This window comes from Papio anubis, chromosome X (assembly GCF_008728515.1).
Source record: "Papio anubis isolate 15944 chromosome X, Panubis1.0, whole genome shotgun sequence".
NCBI classification, from domain to species: domain Eukaryota; kingdom Metazoa; phylum Chordata; class Mammalia; order Primates; family Cercopithecidae; genus Papio; species Papio anubis.
The window spans coordinates 104,812,463-104,835,664 of record NC_044996.1 but is presented as its reverse complement, the minus strand read 5'-3'; the positions used below and the strand labels follow the sequence as shown (position 1 = coordinate 104,835,664).

The following is a 23,202-nucleotide window of genomic DNA, read 5'->3' as shown; positions in this document are numbered from 1 at the left end:
CAAAAATGATTTTTCTTAAAAGCACTTCATCAGAAGAGAAGTGATGGGTGTGGGAGGTGGGGTGGGAGACTGAAGTATGGTGCACCAACAATCCAAAAACAAGATTTGTGGGTGGGGAGGGTGCTGGCAATTCATCCCCTCAACTTCCCCTTTGCTCAAAGAAACCAAATACTCTGCTTCTTGTAAATATTACAAGTATTTAAATATTATAAACCAAAAGCTGGATCCCTTCCTCTACAGCATGGTCTAACACTATATACACTGGCTGAAAGTGGGAGAACTGAAGACCTCATGTGAACCATCGCCTTTCAGCAAAGGGCAGGATGTGCAGTGATCCTGTGCACATGAGAAGGTACAGAAAGAAAAGGAAATCCAAAGGTCTGCCCAGTCCAAGGGGGATAAAAAAGGAAAACACTTCCAAAATATCTCAACAATTTCTTAAAAGGAGAAGTGATATTGTTTTTTAAAAAACACATTTTCATTATTGATAGGCAGGAAAACTTGCTTGATCCCAACTGGATCAAAACATTTTCCTTTTAATTTTAAATTCCACAAGACATAATACATAAAAACACATAAGATAATGATAGCCATCTTCTTGTGAAGGAATAGTGTTTATTATCAAGGTTCTACTGGACTGTTACTTTGAGAATTCTGATAGCTTTAAACTTTGATTCTTGAGGACCTATTTTTAGCTGAAAGAAGAGAGAAGTCAAAGGATGAAAGCAGAAAATTTTAAGAAGTAGAAGAAGTATTACAACAAAAGAAGCACACCCTTCTCTACTGCCCAGTGTATTCCGTATACACTAAAGTGAGAACTCGCCTGCATATCCAATGTGGGGAAACAAATAGTTAAATATATCATTTCTTTCCTGATTCCTAGTTCTAGAAAACTTTGGACACTGTAGTACCTAAAAATGTTTCAGAGAACAACTTTCCCTCATTTAAAAACATAATTGTTATTTAACTATTCTAAACAGAGAGATACAGAGAACTTCCTTAATATTCCAAATAAGCAAATTTTAAATTTAAATTTCCTTAATATTAGAAATGAGCAAAATGGAAGAAAAGTTCTCTTGGCTGAGCTTTGTATTTCGCAACCCCAAATTTAGCACTGCCAGGAGTTACGTGTTAAGTGAAGGCTACTCCAGTATTGCAGGGACCTTGTTTATCTTTCTAGAAACATTCTGGTTTCCTCGGAAATGTTCAGTTTGAGAGCTTCATTGTGCACATGGTGAAAAGCTTCACTTGCACCCACCTGACACTTATATAAGAAGCCCAAAAAAGCAGTAATGCCATTTGTATCAGCTTTTATTCTTCACAAAACATTTAGAAGATACAGAACTTTTAATAATATTCTTCTATTCATGATTGAACCATGAAATATGAGAAACCAACATGCATTTCAACTTTGTGATGTACAGAGTGGCAGGTATTGATGGTAGGGCAGGAATTCACAGCCATGGAAAGTTCTATCATCCTAACCTAGGTCTTTGTGGCAATGTGTGCTATAAATACAAGCTTCTGGCATTAGCAACTGGGTCAGTCCCAATAGTAAGTAAATCACTAACAAAAAGTCCAGGCAGCAGAGAAATGGACAAAAATGAAGAACCAGTGAGAAAGGAAGAAAGCGACAGGCAGACATTAAGAGGGCCACAGCAACCAGACCTCTACTGCTATGACTGGGTGGTAGAGTAGGTAAGGAGGGAGAAGAGAAGAGGAGAAAGGGGTGTCTCTCAAAAGCACTTTTATAACATCTATGCAATAAAATATTTTCTACTGGTCATGTACCTTGTCGTGGTGGATTCATCTCTGCAAACCTCTTCAGAATGTTGCTGACCATCATGGGAGCAGCAACAGAAGAGTTCTGCTGTCTAGGAATGTCTGCCTGCTGGGTTGTACCTGAAGCCATGTCATAAATGATTGGAACTATAATACTAACAGGTTCTTGGGGAGGGACCGATGTTTTCTGAGTTAGTTGAAGCTGTATACACACAACACACACAAAGAGAATAAAAACATCATAAAACATCTGTCTAAATGTATCAAAGGTACTATCATTTACTATACTTTCAGATTAAGATAAGCAAGCAAAAGAAAGTTACACATGACAAGTGACAAACAACTGAATATTATGGTTAAGATGCAACTGTGCTACACAATTACCTGGTTCAATAAATTTCTGTTTATTACTAAAGGAACCAGGATGTCATGACATCTACGCTGACAATTAAGGAATCTTGGGCTCTATTTGGCAACAAAAGATAATTTATGCAGTTATCCAAAAGTTGCTCTATTATCACGTGGCTTTCTCCTCAGAAGCTCTGTACATGCACAGATGCTGGGTGGTACTTACAAAAAATAGCATTTTTGATTTCAGCACCACAGCAGGTGTCCCAGGAGGTGCAATTGGTGGTGCGCTGGGAGGGATCGTTAGGCAAAACTGAACATTCCATTTCAGCTGTGTTGCCTGGTCAGGGAACTGTTTTGAGGGGGAAAAAAATCAAGATAAAGGCATATAAACATTTAAAATCATATTCTACTACGAAAGTCTGAGAGGTTAGAATTTTGTTTCATACCCAATTATTAACAGAACATAAAGTTGATAATCTACACTTTTTCAAAACAAATATATACATGAAGTTGCTAACAGAAAAGTCAAGTGTGGATTTATGTAAGATTTCCCCCTTCCTTCCCTCCCACTTCGTTAATTCCTAAGGCCTATGGATTCAGCTTCTGCAGTGTCTCTGACATCTGTTCCCTCCTATCGATATTCATTGAGGCCACCATGTGCAGGGCTTTATTACTTCTCCTGTGCTCCCCTAACAGCTCTTTCCAGTGGCTGCGTCTTCCAGTCCATCCTTATACCACCATCAGACATAGGTCCTACAACATGGTTCTACTCAAGCTCACAAATGCTCAGTGACATTTAGTGACATATGCTGTCCCCCTACCACCCACAACTGAGGACCAACACCTAGCATTCGAGGCCCTTCTTAACTGTGCCAATCTAGACTTCCCAGTCCTGTTTCCAACTCTTACCCTAAACAAACTAGTCAAACTGTGTGAAAGACTTTTAAATTATATCCATTGGTGCTTTTTTAGCCACATAAATATTTACTCCTTTAAAAATTCAAATGGATCTCTTTTTGACATAAATAATGTTTCCTACAGCCTATTAGATCAGAAGCCAAATGTTGAGACTATTAGCAAAAGAATACTATTGCCCCAATATGTATAGTAAAACGCTAACTAAAAAACCAGTGAGGTAATTGAAGTTACTCAAATCAGCACTAGAAACATTAAAATGAAAAGACCACTGTAAGATTGAAAAAATATATCAGCTGCCATCTTGATTCCATCTATATAACTACATACTTTCACAGGAAAGAATTCAAAATCTCCCCATACAGAGAAGATTGATTATATGATAAATTAGCATCTGAAAAAGTTGGATCCATACCTCCTCACATTTGACACCAAAACAAAGTGAGACCCTGTCTCAAAATAAATAAATAAAAATAGATTTAAAAATTTAAATAATTAAAAAAATGAATCCGAATGGTATTAGAAAAAAACTTTGGGAGGATTATTTCAAAATCTGAGAGTGAGAAGAATCTAACAATGATACAAAATCAGGAAAACTTAAAAACCAATATTGCTACATTTATACTATTTAAAAGAAAATTTTGCATAGCTAAACCTACCAAAAGTCAAGTCAAAACACAAATGAAAAACGAGGAAAAAATATTTACAATGAATATCCCAAGGGGCTAACTTCGCTAATGTACATACCCAATTCCTACAAATCAAAAGACCTAAAAATCTACAAATCAGAAAGACCCAAAGTCTAAAGACTGATAAAACTGTTGACAAGGATGTGGGAAAAAGCCAGTACTCTCATTGGTGGTGGGAATATAAACTGGCATAACCTCTGTGGAGAACAATTTGGCAAAATCTACCAAACTTACAATTATATATATCCTTCGACCCAGCAATTCTACAGGTATACTGGCACATCCATAAAAAGGCTCTTTATTGTGGCACTGTTTGTAACAGCAAAATATCAGAAGAAACCAAAATGGCCAACAAGTTGGGAGTACTTAGAAATTTTAATACATTCACCTAATGAAATACTAAGCTTTGTTAAACAACACAAAACAAAGACATCCTTTATATACTGATATGGAAAGATCTCCAAGATTTGTTCAGTGAATAAAGCAAGATGCTCTTCCATTTCAAGCAATACGCCAGGTTTGATATCCTGGACATCACATCCACCACAAACACTAAAAATATTGAGGGTGGAAAGGCATCTTTTTATTTTATTTTTTATTTTTTGAGACAGAGTCTTGCTCTGTCACCCGGGCTGGAGTGCAATGGTGTGATCTCGACTCACTGCAGCCTCTACCTTCTGGGTTCAAGCGATTCTCCTGCCTCAGCCTCCTGAGTAGCTGGGATTACAGGTGCCCATCACCACGCCTGGCTAATTCTTTGTATTTTTAGTAGAGATGGAGTTTCACCATGTTGGCCAGGCTGGTCTCGAACTCCCGACCTCAGATGATCCACCCACCTTGGCCTCCCAAAGTGCTGGGATTACAGACATGAGCCACCACACCCAGCCAAAAGGCATGTTTTTAAATGCTGTTATGCATTGAATTGCACACCTGAAAAAGACACGAATTCCTAACCCCCAGCACCCATGAATATGATCTTATCTGAAAACCAGGTCTCTTTGTAGATGTAATCAAATTAAGATGAGGTCATTAGAATGGTCCTTAATTCAATATGACTGTTGTCCTTTATAAGAACAGAAGAGACACAGGCAGAGACACACACAGAGAGAACACCATGTGATGACAGAGGCAGAGGTTGCAGTGATGAGTCTATAGCTAAGGAATACCAAAGACTGCTGGAACCACCTGAAGCTAAGAGAAACGCATGGAATAGATTCAACCCTAGAGTCTTCAGAGAGCATGGCCCCGCTGACCCCTTGATTTAGGATTTATGGCCTCCAGAACTGTGAGATAATAAATTCCTATTGTTTTAAGCCACTCAGCTTGTGGTAATTTGTTGTGGCAGCCCTAGAAAACTAACACGAATGCAGACTGAGCTATGCAGAAACTAGGGGAAATCCCCAAAGGGCCAACAACAAACCAAGAACAGATATTCCGTGCTCTGAAGGCAGCTGCTGCCCATGGAGCATCCTGCTGTCTCTTACTTTGCACTTCAGATTGACTGATTGATTGATTTTTTTGGAGACGGAGTCTCACTCGGTCATCCAGGTTGGAGTGCAGTGGCATGATCTCGGCTCACTGCAACCTCTGCCTCCTGGGTTCAAGCGATTCTCTCGCCTCAGCCTCCCAAGTAGCTGGGACTACAGGCATGTGCCACCATGCCTGGCTAATTTTTTTGCATTTTTAGTAGAGACGAGGTTTCACCATGTTGCCCAAGCTGGTCTGGAACTCCTGAGCTCAGGCAATCAGCCCGCCCTGGCCTCCCAAAGTGCTAGGATTACAGGCGTAAGCCACCGTGCCCGGCCATTTTTTTTTTTTTTTTTTTTGAGACAGTCTCACTCCATCACCCAAGCTGGAGTGCAGTGGCGAGATCTCAGCTCACTGCAACCTCCGCCTCCCAGATTCAAGCGATTTTTCTGCCTCAGCCTCCCAAGTAGCTGGGACTATAGGCCATGCCACCATGCCTAGCTAATTTTTTTGTATTTTTAGTAGAGACAGGGTTTCACATTGCCCAGGCTGGTCTCGAGCTCCTGAGCTCAGGCAATCTGCCTGCCTCAGCCCCTCAAAGTGCTAGGATTATAGGTGTGAGCCACCGCGTCCGGCCTACACTTCAGTTTTAACAGCTATTCAGGACATAAAGTCTAGGACCAACAAAGGTGAGGAGTCAGATTTTTTAAAATTACATGTTATAAATTTATACATAAACTAGCTCATAATAAAAATGGAAAAAAGTATAAAACAGGATGTGTAAATATCATTTCATTTAAAATATTTACAAGAAGGCCACGCACGGTGGCTTACACCTGTAATCCCAGCACTTTGGGAGGCCAAGGTGGGTGGATCACTTGAGACCTGAAGTCTAAGACCAGCCTGAGCAACATGGTGAAACCCCGTCTCTACAAAAACAACAACAACAACAAAAGCCAGGCATGGTGGCGTGCATCTGTAGTCCTAGCTATTCAGGAGGCTGAGGTGGGAGAATCACCTGAGCCCCAGAGGTTGAGGCTGCAGTGAGCCGAGATCGCATCACTGCACTCCAGCCTGGGCATCGGAATGAGACCCTGTCTCAATCAATCAAAAGTTTATGAGAGCAATGCTATTTGCTTTTATGAATGGACCATCTCTGGAAGGAGAGGCAAGCCATGGTAACTCTGGTTGGCCAGAAGACAGTTGGACAGGGATGGAGGGGACAGGGATAGCTAGACAGGAACTGATGGGAAATTTCTCACTATATTATCTTGTTTTAAATTCAAAAGATAAAACAGAATTGTGTTACCCATTCAAAGATAAATAAAATTTAAGTTAAAAATATTTAAGAATTTAAGAGAAAAATAGAAGAAACTATATAGATGGGTGAAAACCAATAAACACTGCTCCCACCAAGTCTAACCTCCTCAAACAAACCTTGCTGGAAATGTATATCTCTGTAACTTACCAGCTCCAGCTTCATAATGTGCACACAATCCCTCAGGATGTGTGTAGGAGCTCCTAATAGCTTGGTGAAGGCTATTAACGTATTAGCTTTAAATGGTGGTCCTGCAACCTACAGGGATAAATAAAGCAAGTTATTCTTCATTCTACATTAATGCTTCTGTTTCATTAATTATATTCAAATTATGCATTATTAAACACATACTCTTGTTTCAAAGAATTTCTCTAAAACTTGAAGTTCATCAGGTTTCCACTGTCCTGCATTTTCAGGTGTCACTTTTAGCTGAAGCGTTTGGTTGGTTTTGGGACTAAGGGCAACTCTGCATTTCAGTGCATCAGTCTTAAACATGATCACTCCGGGTTCATTGGAATTTATCAGCTGCAGCTGCAAAATAAGGACACATCAAATTAACATGTAAATCAAAGAGAAAATGAAGATGTTACTGAGAGAACTGTTCCAAAAGCAAAACCACTAAGTTGATACCTATTCCAAAACAAAGGCACCTACAGCATTCAGCATCAACTGCTGTCAACATTGCAAAAAGAAATGCAATCAGACATTATGTGCCTTTTGATGGAAGAACATAATTCTACCTATGAAGTATTCTTGCAAAACAACATCAAAAAACTTGAGCCTGAATACATTCAGTAGCTTGATCCAGAGGACTGACCAATGTGATAGAAAACATAGGGATCAAAAAAATATTCAATGATTCCAAATTGTATAAGGATGAAGAAGGAGAACTAGAGGGGGGAACCAAAACTTTGAACGGGACTTAGAAAAACTTATTTGAGTTCTGATTCAAAGTGTAAAAAATGAGACAACCTGGGAAATCTGGATATTAACTAGATATGTGGTGATAAAGAAATTTTTTTTTTAGGTAGAGAATGGTGCACTTTTTTTTAAGAGTCCATACCTTTTAGAGACACATGCAAAAATTTTTATGGAAGAAATTATGTCTGAGATTTGCTGTGAAAATCTGAGGGGAGTTCTAGATGAAACAATACTGATACTAGTTAACTGTTGGAGGTGGGTGATGAGAGTACAGAAGTTCATTATACTATTCTACTTCTGTATATGCTGAACATTTTCCACTATATATATATATTTTTTTAAAGTGGCACATTAGAAAAAAAGAATACAGAGTACAATTACAAAAGGTTAGATCTGGATTAGGCTCTTATTTTAGCCCAGGGGTTGACAAACTTTTTCTGTAAAGTGTTATATAGAAAAAGTTGCAGGTTTTATGCACTATATGGTCTCTGTCACAACTATTCAATGTTGTCATCACAGCTGAAAGCAGCTATAGACAATACATAAATGAACAGGTGTGGCTGTGTTCCAATAAAACTTTATTTACAAAAACAGGTGGTGAGAAGGACATAGCAACCAGGGGCCATAGTTTACTGACCCCTGTTTTGGCAGAGTATGTTGATTATGCAGCTGAGCAAAATGAGGTCAAAGAGCTGAAAGCTTAGATAGTAAGTGGCATAGCTGAGGCTAGATCCCAGGTCTGATGATAACCATTTTGAGTGCTGATTTTAGTTTATTTTATTATTTTTCTCTTTTTTCTTTTGCATGCTAATTTATTCAAAAACGTTTCCGTACCAACTCTTAGTGTGAAGGTTGCAAAATGGCTTCACACTAAGCATGGAGTGAATATTTTAAACATTCATCATTTTTAATTCTTTTTTTATTTTTTGAGATGGAGTCTTGCTCTGTTGCCCAGGCTGGAGAGCAGTGTCACGATCTCGGCTCACTGCAACCTCTGCCTCCCAGGTTCAAGCGATTCTCCTGCCTCAGTCTCCCAAGTAGCAGGAATTACAGGCATGTGCCACCACGCCCAGATAATTTTTGTTTTTGTTTGTTTGTTTTGAGAGAGAGTCTCTCTCTGTCTGCTCAGGCTGGAGTGCAGTGGCACGATCTCAGCTCACTGCAACCTCTGCCTCCCAGGTTCAAATGATTCTCATGACTCAGCCACCCAAGTAGCTGGGATTACAGGCGTGTGCCACCACACCCGGCTAATTTTTGTATTTCTAGTAGAGATGGGGTTTCACCATGTTGGCCAGGCTGGTCTCGAACTCCTGGGCTCAAGTAATCCACCTGCCTTGGCCTCCCAAAGTGCTGGGATTACAGGCATGAGTCACCGTGCCTGGTCTTGTATTTTCAGTAGAGGTGGGGTGTCGCCATGCTGGCCAGGCTGGTCTCAAACTCCTGACCTCAAGTGATCTGCTTGCCTCGGTCTCCCAAAGTGCTGGGATTACAGGCATGAGCCACGGTGCCCAGCCTAAACATTCACCATTTTGACTACCTCATTAATACATGCATCTACCAATAATAACAGTAATTATAAATAATGAAAATGCCAAGACATTATATTAAGGGCTTTACATGAAATATCTCAAATCCCCACAACTGTTATCAGTTAGGTAAATACTATTATCTGAAGTAATTTGCCCAAACACACATTAGCAGGTAGTATGGCTGGCTACAAACCCAGGCAGCCTGACTCTAGAACTGGTGCTCTCAATTATAAATTATCTCCTAAGGCTTTATCACCATAGGATAAGTTAGAAGTCTTCTTTCTTTTTTTTTTTAGAAGTCTTTTTTCTACAAGAGTTTTTAAAAATTCAATTGTTTATTTATTTATTTATTTATTTATGAGACAGAGTCTCGCTCTATTGCCCAGGCTGGAGTGCACTGGCGTGATCTCGGCTCACTGCAACCTCCGCCTCCCGGGTTCAAGCAATTCTGCCTCAGCCTCCCATATAGCTGGGATTACAGGTGCACACCACCATGCCTGGCTAATTTTTGTATGTTTTAGAAGAGACGGGATTTCATCATGTTGCCCAGGCTGGTCTTGAACTCCTGACCTCAAGAGATCTGCCCACCTCAGCCTCTCAAAGTGCTGGGATTACAGGCATGAGCCACCGTGCCTGTCCCGTTCATGTATTTTAAAAGAAGCTTTTGTCCTTGTAACCATAAATAATTTTCTTTAAATTTTTTTTCTATTTTTATTTTTTTAGAGACAGCGTCTTACTTGATCACCCAGGATAGAGTGCAGCAGCATGATCACAGCTCAGTGTAACCTGGAACTCCTGGTCTCAAGCAATCCTCCTGCCTACACCTCCCAAGTAGCTAGGACTACAGGTGCATGCCTGATGATTTTTTTAATTTTTTGTAGAGAGAGGGTCTTGCTATATTGCCTAGGGTGGTCTGGAACTCTTGGGCTCAGTGATCCTCCTGCCTCAGCATTCCAAGGTGCTGGGATTATAGGTCTAAGCCACCACATCCAGCCAATTATTTTATTTCCATAAAGACTCAGATTCAAAAAATCAGTCTGCCTGCACGGGCACTCCAGAAGGCAAATAATTACTGGTATGCTATTCTCTGCAAGGCCAGATCCTGTGCGCACTGGTCCTATGTGCTGCAGAGACCTATCTCCAGGTTCATGTTAGCCACATAACATAGAAGCCACAGCACAGCAAATTGTATAATGCAGAACTATGTTAACGTAAGAATGGAAAAGAAAATAATGGAGTCCATTTTTAATGCCAGTTTAGGGTGAAAAGCATAATTCTAACGAGCTTGTTAAAGGAGGGAAGGTGAAGGAATGTCACGTTAGTTCAGATCCTATCCTGCAGGACAACTGAGCATTTTACCCTTAACAATCACCACTTAGAAGGTCACTAGGTACCCATACCGTTTCTTGTTGAATAATTCTTTGAAGATGTCGTCTCATGATGACTGATCCAAGGAATCTCTCAAGTGGAGAACAAAGGTAACTACCTGCCAGACCAGGCACAAGGCCTGGCGTTGGAGAGGGCAGCAGTAAAATGTTCAAGGCACTGTGAGTGAGGATGGTAGGTATGGATGCCGCCCAAGAGCGCTGAGGTAGTTTACGAGGTGGAGGCATGTTTGTTGGCATTGTTTGAGAACCTTTTGGGAAGGAAAACATGTTATGTCATTTACAAATACATACTATCTCACTGCTTCCTGTTTTGCCTTCATCACAAATCTTTGATGTTCTAAATCATTCTGTACTGTTGCAGTTACTCCTTGTGGTGTAACAATCGTATATTAACAACCTGTTAGCAAAAATGGCCACTATTTTTCTCCTTCTTGTGTCCAGGCCCCTTGCAATATGACTTTGCAGCAACTCCTTTAAGGGGTGAACTCTATTTCTCCACCCGAAACCTGGCTGGCCTAGTGACTTGCTTCTGACCAACAGAATGTGGTGGAAGTGACACTGGGCTAGTTGTAGGCCTCAGCTTCTACTCCCTGCCTTAAAATCCTGTTGAGCCACCATGTGAACAAGCCTCAGATCAAGTGCGAAACCACACAAAGCAGAGCGAAACCTTGCCATCTGAGGCCATCTTAGATCACCTAGTCCCAAACAAACCCAGCAGCTGACTACAGACACCTAAGTGAGCTGCCCAGCAGAGCCTGAAAGAATCACTCAGCTGTGCTCAGCCTAAACTGCCAACCTGCAGAATTGTGAACCAATATATAACAATCATATATTGTTTTAAGCCACTAAATGTTATGTAGCAAAAGCTAACCAATAAATGTATATAATTCTCTTCTGTGTTAATATGTGTGATATTGTGAAATATATATTTGGTCTTTGTCCTAGCTCCTGGCATACAAATCCTAAAATTTTTGGAATCTTCAAAGTGGTTAAGTGTCCTTTTGTATGCTAATGAGATGGCTGATGGCTGGCAGCCCCTGGGTAGCTTCAGGAAGGGGGCTGATCATAGGAAAGACAAGGCACAATTAGAAGGTTGGTAGTTTCAGCCCCATCCCCAAAGTTGATCACCAGTGGCCAGTGATTTAATCAATAATGCCTACGTGATGAAACTTCCATAAAAACCCAAAAGGACAGAGTTTGGAGAACTTCCAGATAGCCAAACATGTGGAGGCTCACAGAGGACATGGAAACTCCACTCTCCTTATGCATCTCTTCATCAGGATCCTATGTAATATCCTTTAAGTATCCTCTCTCAAAAAGTAGATCATGACTTTCAAATGTGAGGATGCAACAAAATACATCACTTTGAGTTATACTAAAAAAGAACATAAAAATGTTGATGATACTCACTTGTTCCAGCTCGAGGGGAATGAGAAGCATCTGGAACCGGAGAATGTAGTGAAGGGTTGGCTGGTGACATTCCAGGCATGCGTGCTGCTGGTGAGGGGCCGGACACTTGAGGAGATCCTGGCCAGTTCCCTGCTCGTCCACTTGGTGACACCATAGTGTATGGGGAACTAGGGTCAAGAGTCCCTATAAAAAAGGTAAACAAATGATTCTCAAAACCTATATTTTAATAACTGAAAATTACTTGACAGCATTCAAATCTTTACATAGTAATAATTTTATTTTTTCTTCCAATAAGATGTTTCACTGAAGCTTGATGTGTGTTAACATGTCATGACTGAATCTCTATTTTGTGTAAGGTACTTTTTAACATGATACAAAAATTAGAAAAATATAAAGATAGAGGATAAAATTTACCTTCACACAAGCTTCAATGTGTGTAATATGTAACAGTGTATGCTACTATATGCATGAAAATATTAAGCAAACAATCTCAGAGTTCCTTTAAAGGCAGAAATATATTTTTAAACCAACTTCGACAAATGAGGAGAAGGAAATTTTCCATATTCTTTATTTAGGCTACGTTGACTAAGAAATGAACCAAGACTCAAGTTTTGAAAGCAGTGACTTCCTGAACAATCTGATATTTAAATTTCATCCTCCATTGGTATCCAAGAAAATATTCAAAAATAAAAAATAAATAAATAAATTTCATCCTCCAGATACCTTCAACATATTTTTTATATCCCTCTATAACCAAATGACAAACTGAAAAAATACTTTTACCATGTATATGTCAGACACTAAATGGTCTTTACTTAAGTCTTACAAATGGGTAAGAAAAAACACAAGAACATAGGTAAAGCATATATAACTGGGAGGTATAAAATAAGAAACACCAAAGACCGGCCAGGCATGGTGGCTCACACTTGTAATCCCAGCACTTTGGAAGGCTGAGGTGGGTGGATTGCTTGAGTCCAGGAGTTCCAAGACCAGCCTGGGCAACACGGCAAAACCCCATCTCTACAAAAAAAAAAACCCCACAAAAACTAGCCAGGCGTGGTGGTGCACATCTGTAGTCCAAGCTACTTTGCTGGGGAGGGGATTGAGGCAGGAGGATCACCTGAACTTGAGAAGCGAGGTTGCAGTGTGCTGAGACTGCACCACTGCAGTCCAGCCTGGGTAACAGAGAGAGACCCTGTCTCAAAAAAAAAAAAAAAAAAAAAAAAAAGGAAAAAAAGAAACACATTAAACAATAAGATACCATTTTTCACCTATCAAAATGGCCAAGGTCTTTAAAATATGTAATACTCCCTGCTGGCAATGATGCAGGATAACAGACATTCTTGTATGATGGTATGGGAAACTGGTACAGCCTTTCAGATGAGCAGTTAGCAATATGTTTCGAAAGCTTTAGAATTTCTCAAAACCCTTGATACAACAATTCCATTTTTGGAACTTAAGGAAACAATCATGGATATGAGCACAGATGGCACCACTTTTAATTGTGAAAAAAATGGCAACATTCTAAACATATAACAATAGGAGAGCAGTTAAGTCATGGTACACCCTGACAAGGGGATATTATTACGCCATATGGTATGATGATGTGACAGAAATGTTCCCACAAATATTAATAGTAAAAACTAAAATCCCAGGTGCTATACAACTTAAAAACTGAGGAACCTGTTTATGTTCTATGGTATCATACTCATGATACATTAAGTGAAAAAAGGCACTGAACACTGTAAAGTATGCTGTCGTGTGTGTAAAGGAGAGGGGAAAGAACACTTGCATGTATTTGCTTGTGTATGCATGAAACAGCTCTGCAAGAATATCTACATGTTTCTGGGAAGAGGAACTGGTGGTTGGTGGAATAAAAAGGAAACATTTCACTGACTTCTGGTTCTGGTTCTAATTTTTATCTAGTTGAATCAATTCAAAATAAAATTTTTTAGTTAAAAAGTTAAAAAATTCAAGTCTCAAAACAATTCCTATGTTAGGGTACCCACTGTAGGGGGGCAAGGGCAGGTATTTGAAGGGGGAGACAAGCAGCTGGGTAGAGAGCAAGCGAGAATAACAGAAACGTGAGAGGGCAGGCAAGCAGGGCATGTGACAGGAAGGGCAAGGCAGAGCAACAGCAAGGGAGAGTCCAAGGCAGAGACAAACTCACTGGTCATTACCTCTGTGTGGTGGAATTAGATAAATTTGATTCTTTTTGCTTGAGCAATATTTTTGCTACTTCCTCAATAAACAAGTATTAATTTTGCAATGAAAAAATTTACTCAACAAAAATTATTTTCACATCAAGCTCTTACGCTGTATCGATTTCCATGTATGGACTCACCATGTGGACTAGCAAAACTGGCCCCTGGTCCTATTGAGATTCCATGCGAGGATGGGGGAGGAGTTGGAACAAATGACGCTGGTGATGGGGCTCTCAAAGCCCCACTTGGGGAGCTGGCAGCGTGCAGATTTCCTAATAAAGGAAAATAATTATAGATAATCTTGCAGGACACATTTTATGTCCTGTCCAAGGACCCCAAGTTAAAAACCTCTCTACAAACTAAAGAAACGAGTAGTATAGCTCCCATATATATAACACAGAGAAAAACTGGCAAGATTTCATTATCGAAAGAGAGTGTTCAATTCCATGGGCCCAAATTCTAGCTCTTATATTGACTGATTAAAAATCCGGTGTACTTTTTATTCAGTTATTCATTCAACAAGAAGGCCTGAATGCCGACTTCATGCCAAGCACTGTTTTAGGCACTGGGGATGCAGCAGTTAACGAAAGAGATAAAAATTCCTGCCCTAACAAAGCTTATATTCTAATAGAATGAGAAAGACAAGTATCTGTCAGGTAAGTGCTATGGAAAAAAATACAACAGGGTAAGGGGACAATATCGTGTAGTGAAGGAGGTGGGTATTGTTCCTTATATATAGCAATCAGAAAAGACCTCTCTAAGGAAAGGGGCATGTGAGCTGACACGTGAAGAAAGGATTAGGCATGAGGATACCCAGGGGATGAGATATTCCAGCCAAACAGAGAGCTAGTGCAAATGCCCCAAAGGTGGAAGCAGTTATAAATAACAGGGAGGAAGCCAGTGTGGCAAGAACAGAGTGAACGAGGTGGGCAGTGGGAAGAGAGGACACCAGAGAGGCTGGAGGAAGAGGGGTGGGTCCCAGATCACATGGGGACTTGTGGGCCACTCTAAGGACTTAGGGTTTACCCTGAATGAGTGGGAATCCAATGCAGAGTTTGGAGCGGAAATCATGGACGAACTTCTGTCCCAGAAGGATCACTCTAGCTGCTGTGGGACAGACTATAGAGCAAGGGTAGGGGTAGGGACAGGAAAACCAGTTAGAAATGACTGCAATAATTCAGGTGAGAGAGGACTAGTGGCTTGGGTAAAGGTGACAGACTATGGTAGTGAAAAGTGGTTGGATTCTGGGTAAATTCTGAAAATCAAGCTGACAGTATTTGGTAAATGACTGAACATGGGTATGAAAGAGACGTCCAGCATGACTCGAAGAGCTTCAGCCCAAGTAGCAGGAAGGAAGGGCCTGCCATTTACTGAGCTGGGGTGTCTGTGGGAAGAGGAGCACTGGGGCAGTGAAGAGATCCGGAGTTTAGTTTCAGCCATGCTGAGTTTCAGGTATCTACCAGACATTACATGGAAATTATGCCGAATAGACAGTTAGAAAATACAATACAAGGCCGGGTGTGGTGGCTCACGCCTGTAATCCCAGCACTTTGGGAGGGCGACGCGGGCAGATCACCTGAGGTCAGGAGTTTGAGACCATCCTGGTCAACATGGCGAAACCCCGTCTCTACTAAAAATACAATCATTAGCCAGGCACAGTGGCGTGTGCCTGTAATCCCAGCTACTCAGGAGGGTGAGGTGGGAGAATTACTCGAACCCAGAAGGTGGAGGTTGCAGCAAGATGAGATTGCTCCATTGTACTCTAGCCTGGATGACAGAGCAAGACTCTGTCTCCAAAAAAAAAAAGAAAGAAAAAAGAAAATACAATACTAGACTTACGGAGAGACTGAGATTGGAGATATAAAAAACAGGCAAACGTTAACTTATTTAAAGCCACAGGACTAGTTTTAATTTAGGATTATGAAAGGGTGAACTATGGCTACCAAAACTATGAATAAATGCAACATTTAAACACTTGCTACATTATCATAATTACCTTTAATATCAGCATGTTTCAAATTCTCTACTATAGCAGTCCCCGCCTTATCCACAGGGGATATGTTCCAAGACCCCCAGTGGATGCCTGAAACCTCAGATAGTATTGAAACCTGTTTTTATCCTACACACATATATGATAAAGTTTAATTAACAAATTAAGTACAGTAAAAAATTAACAACAGTAAAATAGAACACTCTTAGCAGTATATTATCATAAAAGTTATGTGAATATGGTACCTCTCTGTCTCTAAATATCTTATTGTACTATACTTGCCCATTTTTGGTCCTCAGTTGATCTCAGGCAACTAAAACCTCGGAGAGCGATAAGGCGAGGGGAACTGTACTATGTGAGATAATTTCATATTTTTGTGTTCTGTAATACCTAAAGCACTGCCTTACTTTCAGTCAGTATGTTGATCAACTTGACCAACTTTTAAGTGTTTATGTTTACTTATTTAGCTGTATGATCTGGACAAGCGACCTAACTTCTCCATGTCTCAGTTTTCCTCCATAAAACGGCAATAATAATAGGACCTACACCACAGGTTTGCTGTGAGGATTAAATGGGTAAAGTGCTTAGACTAGGGCTTGGCACACAGTAAGCACTATATATGCTTGTCTACTACTATAAGTATTTCAAAATATTTTTCCCTTCCTACTGTATAAAAACAATGTCAACTCCTATCCTAGAAACACACTCCCCTGGGGTTCTACAATCCTGTTTCTCCTGTTTTGCCTACTTCCTCCCTAGCTGCTACTTCCCTACTGACCACTGGTATTCCTAGGGGTGGACTCAACTACCCACTTGGGCTTCAATGACCCTAGACATGACAACAACAACTTCCAAGTCTTCATCTGTGGCTCAACCATCTCTGATGAACCATAGGCTCATACAGCCAACTGCCTACTGGACATCTTGACTTAGGAATCTCTGGGGACTTGCAAAATCAACAGGTTCAAGAGAACGCCCTGCTCCTTTCTCTGTGAAATCTGCCCATCCACCACTCTTGTCACTTTCAGTTGTATAAATTTAACCCAGACTAAAATCCAACAATGGCTTCCTATTTACCCATACAATAAAGGCCAAAATTTTGAACAGAGCCCTGTCTCTCCACACACCAGCCATTTGGAAGAGTCTACCATCTTCTGGGAGTTCAGACTCCACACACCCTGCACAGTCTGCCTGAGATATCCTCCTTGTCCATGTCCCTGCACCTGGGTAACTCTGACCCACCCTTCACGTCTCGGCTTAAATAGTGTTGAAAGGCGGGAGGCAAACAAGGCATCCCCAAGAAACAAACAATTGAACCCCTCCTTATCGAACGCTCTTTCAGAAGCCCAAGTGACCCTTTTTGTAACACTCATCATACTTGGCATTACAGATGAAGACTGTTTACCTAGGAATCTAAGCAGAGGAAGCACACCCCACCCCCCAAATAAAAGTGAATTTAAAGATTTAAAAAATGAGGATCTGTTTTTTTAAAACGACACCACTGAAGTAATGTGAAGAGCAATATGAATGGCTACGTGTGAGACATGGTGGGGGTGGGATCTGCCAGGGTGCGGGTGCCTAGGCAGTGCAGGATGCCGAGCAGCCCAATCTGGGCAACAAGACAGATTACAATGGACTGGTCAAAGAGGCATTTGTCATGTACCACACCCCAGGCTAAACACTTTATGTGAACTATTGCGTTCAATTCTTACAACATCCCTATGGAAAAGGTTTTATATTATTCTCATTTTACAAATGGAATTAGCTATTGAATAAGTTATGTCATTACATCTCCCACCTGCAGATTAACGGATTTTCTGGTCAATACAAATTTCTCATATACAGACACACATATACATATCTATAAGAATTTTTGTATTTTATAAAGGAGAAAAGTATGCACCGCAAATTCTGCTTTTCAAAGTGAAAACTTAAAAGCAGATGTATTTGTTGGGTTTGTTACTTAAAAATCAGGATTTAATGTAGTTTTGTTTGTCCTGTTTTCTGATAAGCCCGAATGCCTTTAATTGGTACTAAACTACTTAATGTATTCTTTAGTTGAGTGGACTGACATATTTACAGTAGATAAAAGGTTTTATTATGCATGCTTTTAAAAATCATTTAATTTCTTATATTTTACATCCTATATTACATATCACATCTTTTATGCTAAAACTTTCTTTGAAAAAACCATCATTATGCTCTGGACATATTACCAGGACCTAGTAGGCAAGGGGTCATTCTCCCCAATAAATCTGATGACCTAGCTTCCTTGCTAGATGATAAGCTCAAGAGCAGGGCTGATATCTGGTTCACTGTTAAATCCCCAGCACCAGGCAGCATTTGGCACAGAGCAAGTGCTCAAGAGATACCACTGAATCATTCAGTTAAAAGCAAAAATTTGGCATTCTCAAGCACTTTTATGGCACACTTCATAGGGCTGCCAACAAAGTCATTATGTCTGGACAAACAGACTGTGCACTGCCTGACTCGGAGCCTGGGGGCAGGCCACCCTTCCACCTATTCCATGGCTTAGCAAACTTTTTCTGTAAAGGGCTGTCATAGTGGGAAAGCAGCCATAGACATCACATAAACAAGTGTGGCTTCATTCCAATGAAACTTTATTTACAAAAACAGATGACAGGCAGGATTTGGCTCTATAGGCCTTAGAGTCTGTCGATCTGTAATATAGATCATGTTGTGATTAGCACCCCCTGGAGTTGTGCTGTGAGTCTGGCTCTGGGTGACATTAATTTAAACCTTTTAAAGTGCTCCTGAGCCTGGACACAGACTTCACAAACCTTCCATAATAAATGAGTGACAACTATCTAGCCATAGACTAGAAAGGGAATTCTCTCTGAAGCCTGAGGCTAGATGCACAGTGCTTCTCAATGTGGGGGGCGGGTGTGTGTGTGTATTTTGGATTTGAAAGTTGAACATGACAAGAAAGTAAGTGATATCTTACCTGGAGACTGTGTGTGCATCATAGAGGGAGACTGATTGACTGTGCTATGATAAGATGTAGGGGGTGAAGTAAGAGGATAAGCACCTGATGTTCCTGGCTGCTTTGGAAATGGCTGAAAAGAAGAAAATTAAATGTTGGTAAAATGGCCAACTGCATGGAGCATAAGAGTGTGGCTTTCACTAATTATAGCAACAGTGTTAATATTTACACACTTTGTTGGTTACCAAATAGGAAACATGAGGTATAAAAGCGTGCAAAATAAATACACATCAACAACACAACCCTGACTTTCGAAATGTTTTAAAATAGCAACATCCTCTTTCCCGATCTTGCAATGCTTTCTATCCCTCAAGATGTTTTTTGCTCATTTTATATCTAGCATATAACTGATTTATCTCTATTATTTATCTACCATTTCATTGATTCTAAGACATTTTCCCCCCACACTTTAATATCTCTAACATCAGGGTGTCTCTTTCCATTTATGGGATGTTAGTTTAACTGGCAGTGCTTTTTCTTTCTGAGCAGTAGATAAAAACTGATGCATCTTACATTTGGTGGCGTTTAGTATCAATGAAATATGGTAGCTCAGCCTGACCTTTACTCATCTTTATCACTTTCACAAGGTAGTTGTAACATTTTACATATTTTCTAGTGCCACACAAGAGTTTCAGTTGTTCCTAACATCAAATGTTGGAAATAATTATCAATTTTTTTCTTAAAGTCATTTTTGTGGGTGTGGAGTGTTACCTCATTGTAGCTTTAATTTGTATTTCTGTGATGGCAAATAATGTTTGAATACCTTTTCTGTGCTTATCGGCCACTTGGACATCCTATTATGTGAAATGACTTGAATCTTTTACCTATTTTTAAAACCAGATTGTCTACTTTTTTTTTTATTGATTCTTTCTAAGCTATCTTAAAGAAATTATAGAATTCAGGCTAACTCATAAGCTACAAAATCATGTATTTGCCCATACTGTTTTATCCAATAATGTAGAATGTACCTTTATGTTTGGAAATGTAAGCCATACTAACTTGTTAATTAAAACTATGATATTCATAAACTTTTATATTTTCTTCCTTTCCTTTCTCATGGACTAGCTTATACACTAAAACAGCATTTTACATAAAAGAAGAAAAGCTACCTGCTAACATCAAGTAAAATGTACATGAATCCCTTTATGAACATTTTTTTCTCACAACTGTCTTATCAGGGAGATGAACAGTTTACAAATAGAAGCATTGCACAGATATCTGATAAGCAGAAAAAACTGAAAACTGAAACTGCTCAATAAAAGGCTCAGTCTTTAGGAGTACATAAAGCCAAAGCCACTGACTAAAGACATTTAACCATGGCAGATGAATATTCTTTTAAAAGGATTCTGACTTGGTATTAAGTGTCAAACTTTTTAACTTAAAAACAAAACAAACAAAAAGGCTCTACCTACAGGTTGAATACAGAGCAAGAAAAAGCAGAAAATTCCTCAAGTTTTCCCAAAGTGACAAATCATTCTAACTTTTCTAGAATATCCTAACCTTTGGCCAATCTACCCACATCTAATCCTTCTGCCTTAGCTTGCAACTATTTTCCTAGTTAGAAATCTCATGTTCAGTATGAAATGCTACTGGGTGTATAGAGCTCTTAGCCAACTCAGAGTATCTAATAAACTAGCGCTGCAGGCTCTCACTGTGTCAAATTATGATTTTTTTCAGTAACAACAGCACTTTGGGAGGCCAAGGCAGGCAGATCACCTGAGGTCGAGAGTTTGAGACCAGACTGACCAACATGGAGAAACCCCCTCTCTACTAAAAATACAATATCAGCCGGGTATGGTGGTGCGTGCCTGTAGTGCCAGCTACTCGGGAGGCTGAGGCAGGAGAATCACTTGAACCTGGGAGGCGGAGGTTGCGGTGAGCTGAGATCACACCACTGCACTCCAGCCTGGGCAACAAGAACAAAAGTTCATCTCAAAAAAAAAAAAAAAATCATTATAGAGGGGCCAATGAACAACTTATCTTGGGAGACAGAGAGAATAATGGACCACATTCTCCCTCCATCCCCCCTATAACATTGGCCCTGCTACGGCCATGGTCATGAGACAGCCCATCTCAGTTACTTCTTTCCCCCAAAGGATGTGGCTCATTCCCTGCTCCATATCAGGTACAGGAAAAATAAAAAATGCAAGAAAGTGGCTTCCACAAGGAAAAAGCTGCTCTGATATCCGCTGGGCCAAGGTACTTCTCTCCCATGGTGGCCCAGCATCCTCAGAGGGCTAGTATCTCATCTGAGTCAATGTTTGTCACAAGAGTGCAGCACCTTGGCTACACAGAGATATTCGCATAGGCCTTTACTGAGCTTCCCTGTTCTACATGAAGTCCAAGAAGGGAAACAGCGAGAAGGCAAGTAACCCTAAATAGCTGTCAGGAACAATAGAGCTTCCAAAAAACCCTCCTTCTAGTAAGAATCTAGTATTTTTTCAAAGATTTAAGCACTGGAAAGTTGTAGTCACTAAGTAGCCAGACCAGAAGCTAAGCAATAAAATAAGCTAAGAGGATTCTCTGCACAATGCTGGTTTCAAGCAATGCTATTCATGAAAGCTTCTGGGTGAGAAGCAGTGAGCTATTTTGTAAACCAAAACTAAAGGATGTGCCAAAGAGCCTTGCCTAGAGGCTGTGTGCTCATATACAACTAAAAATGGAGCCCCTGAAGACTCCAGCCCAGAGTCTACAGCCTCAATGAGGATTTTTCAGACTAGGGAGTCACACAGGACTGTTGAAGGGCTAAATGATCACTGTTCACCTTCTATTTCAGGAGGGTCTGTGAGAAAACAATGGCTGGCCTAGGGGCCTGTTCAACTCTCAGACATGTGAAGGTGACAGGACAGAACTGAAAGCTCTTATGGTTCTATGATGTGGCTTATCCAAATGGTCTGAGGACAGAACCCTGAAAATTTGTCCACCTGTTCTCTGTAGCAGTCCCTACTGAACATCGCTAGACATTTAGTCCACTGTGCTCTACTTTAACAGCATCTGTCCTTCAAGACAAGGTGAGGAAACTCTCTCAAAGATCTCACATCCTGCGGATGATATTTCCATCCCTGGAATCATATAACATCATTTTAAGTGCGTGAATGATCTGAGATGAATGCTGTTTCCAACACTATTCATTTCTTGTCACTGGAAGTCTCCTCCTCACCTCCTTCTGTAACTCATTATTTCATAAGTATTTCCTGGGCATCTCGGGCCCACCAAGGACCTCCTTGTCTTTGATGCCTATAGAACCTGTGAAGTTACAGAAATGTGATACCACTTGGAATTTTGGCTAGATATTACCTGTTGCTGGGGTGGTGGCTGGAGCTGCGATATTAAAGAATCCATCATATCTCCTCCTATAGGAGAAGGGGGATTATCGTCCTCATTTACAGACCTTCTTCGAGCATCCTGATTGCTGTCAACAAACATATTCAGGAACGTCTACGGATATAAACAGGTAAAAATTAGATTATTTTACCTAACATTATTAGCAAAACATTTTAAATTATTTAGAATATTTAAACAGAAACATAGTATGTTGATCCTTGAAGATCATTACTAGGACAACCTAGAAGAAATATTGTTAATTTTGAAGCTGGAAACTAAGGAAAACAGTTAACAAAAACAGCATCTAAAAAAAGGTCATATCAACTAAGAAATATTGTGTGAGCAAAAAGTTGAAGAAAGAAGTACATCCTGGCACCTCTTACCATCAGATCATAATATTTTCTTATTAACTTCTAATCCAGAAATGAGGGTAAAAAATGAAAAGCATATTGGCCATAACTTGGAAAATTCCCCAGCTAGTGAGCGCTCTCACTTTTTAAACTAGAAAATATGAAAGGAAAACTGAGTAAGAAACGATCCAATTTTTTCCTTTTTTATATTACATGATTTAATCTTGAACCATTAAGAGTGGGACAGCCTTGTTTTTATATATTGTCAAAACTGAGCAAGGCTATCAGAGTTTATGTTTCAAGCACAGATTCTCTTTAACACTCCTTACATCCCCAGTATTCTATCATAAGCTTATCAGAATCACTAGAGAGCTATTAAAAGTCCAAAGTGGGCTGAGCACAGTGGCTCATGCTTATAATCCTAGCACTTTGGGAGGCTGAGGTGGGAGGATCCCTTGCGAGACCAACCTGGGCAACAATGGCAAAACCTCATCTCTACAAAAAATACAAAAATCAGCCAGGCATGACAGTGCACACCTGTGGATCCAGCTACTAGGGAG

At 40.1% G+C, this 23,202-nt stretch overlaps 1 protein-coding gene across 2 annotated transcripts in view; it reads right to left on the bottom strand.

The window, feature by feature from the left end:
* MED14 (mediator complex subunit 14) overlaps window positions 1–23,202 on the bottom strand; it is an 88,030-nt gene that overhangs the window by 3,033 nt on the left and 61,795 nt on the right. For both annotated transcript variants that reach the window (XM_009197416.4, XM_003917592.5), the window contains exons 22-30: window positions 22,266–22,406; window positions 18,930–19,041; window positions 14,115–14,246; window positions 11,771–11,953; window positions 10,373–10,608; window positions 6,874–7,053; window positions 6,673–6,780; window positions 2,357–2,482; window positions 1,792–1,984 (exon numbers count right to left, since the gene is read on the bottom strand). In XM_009197416.4, the coding sequence (XP_009195680.1) occupies window positions 1,792–1,984; window positions 2,357–2,482; window positions 6,673–6,780; window positions 6,874–7,053; window positions 10,373–10,608; window positions 11,771–11,953; window positions 14,115–14,246; window positions 18,930–19,041; window positions 22,266–22,406 (1,411 nt within the window). The remainder of the gene's footprint in view (window positions 1–1,791; window positions 1,985–2,356; window positions 2,483–6,672; window positions 6,781–6,873; window positions 7,054–10,372; window positions 10,609–11,770; window positions 11,954–14,114; window positions 14,247–18,929; window positions 19,042–22,265; window positions 22,407–23,202) is intronic.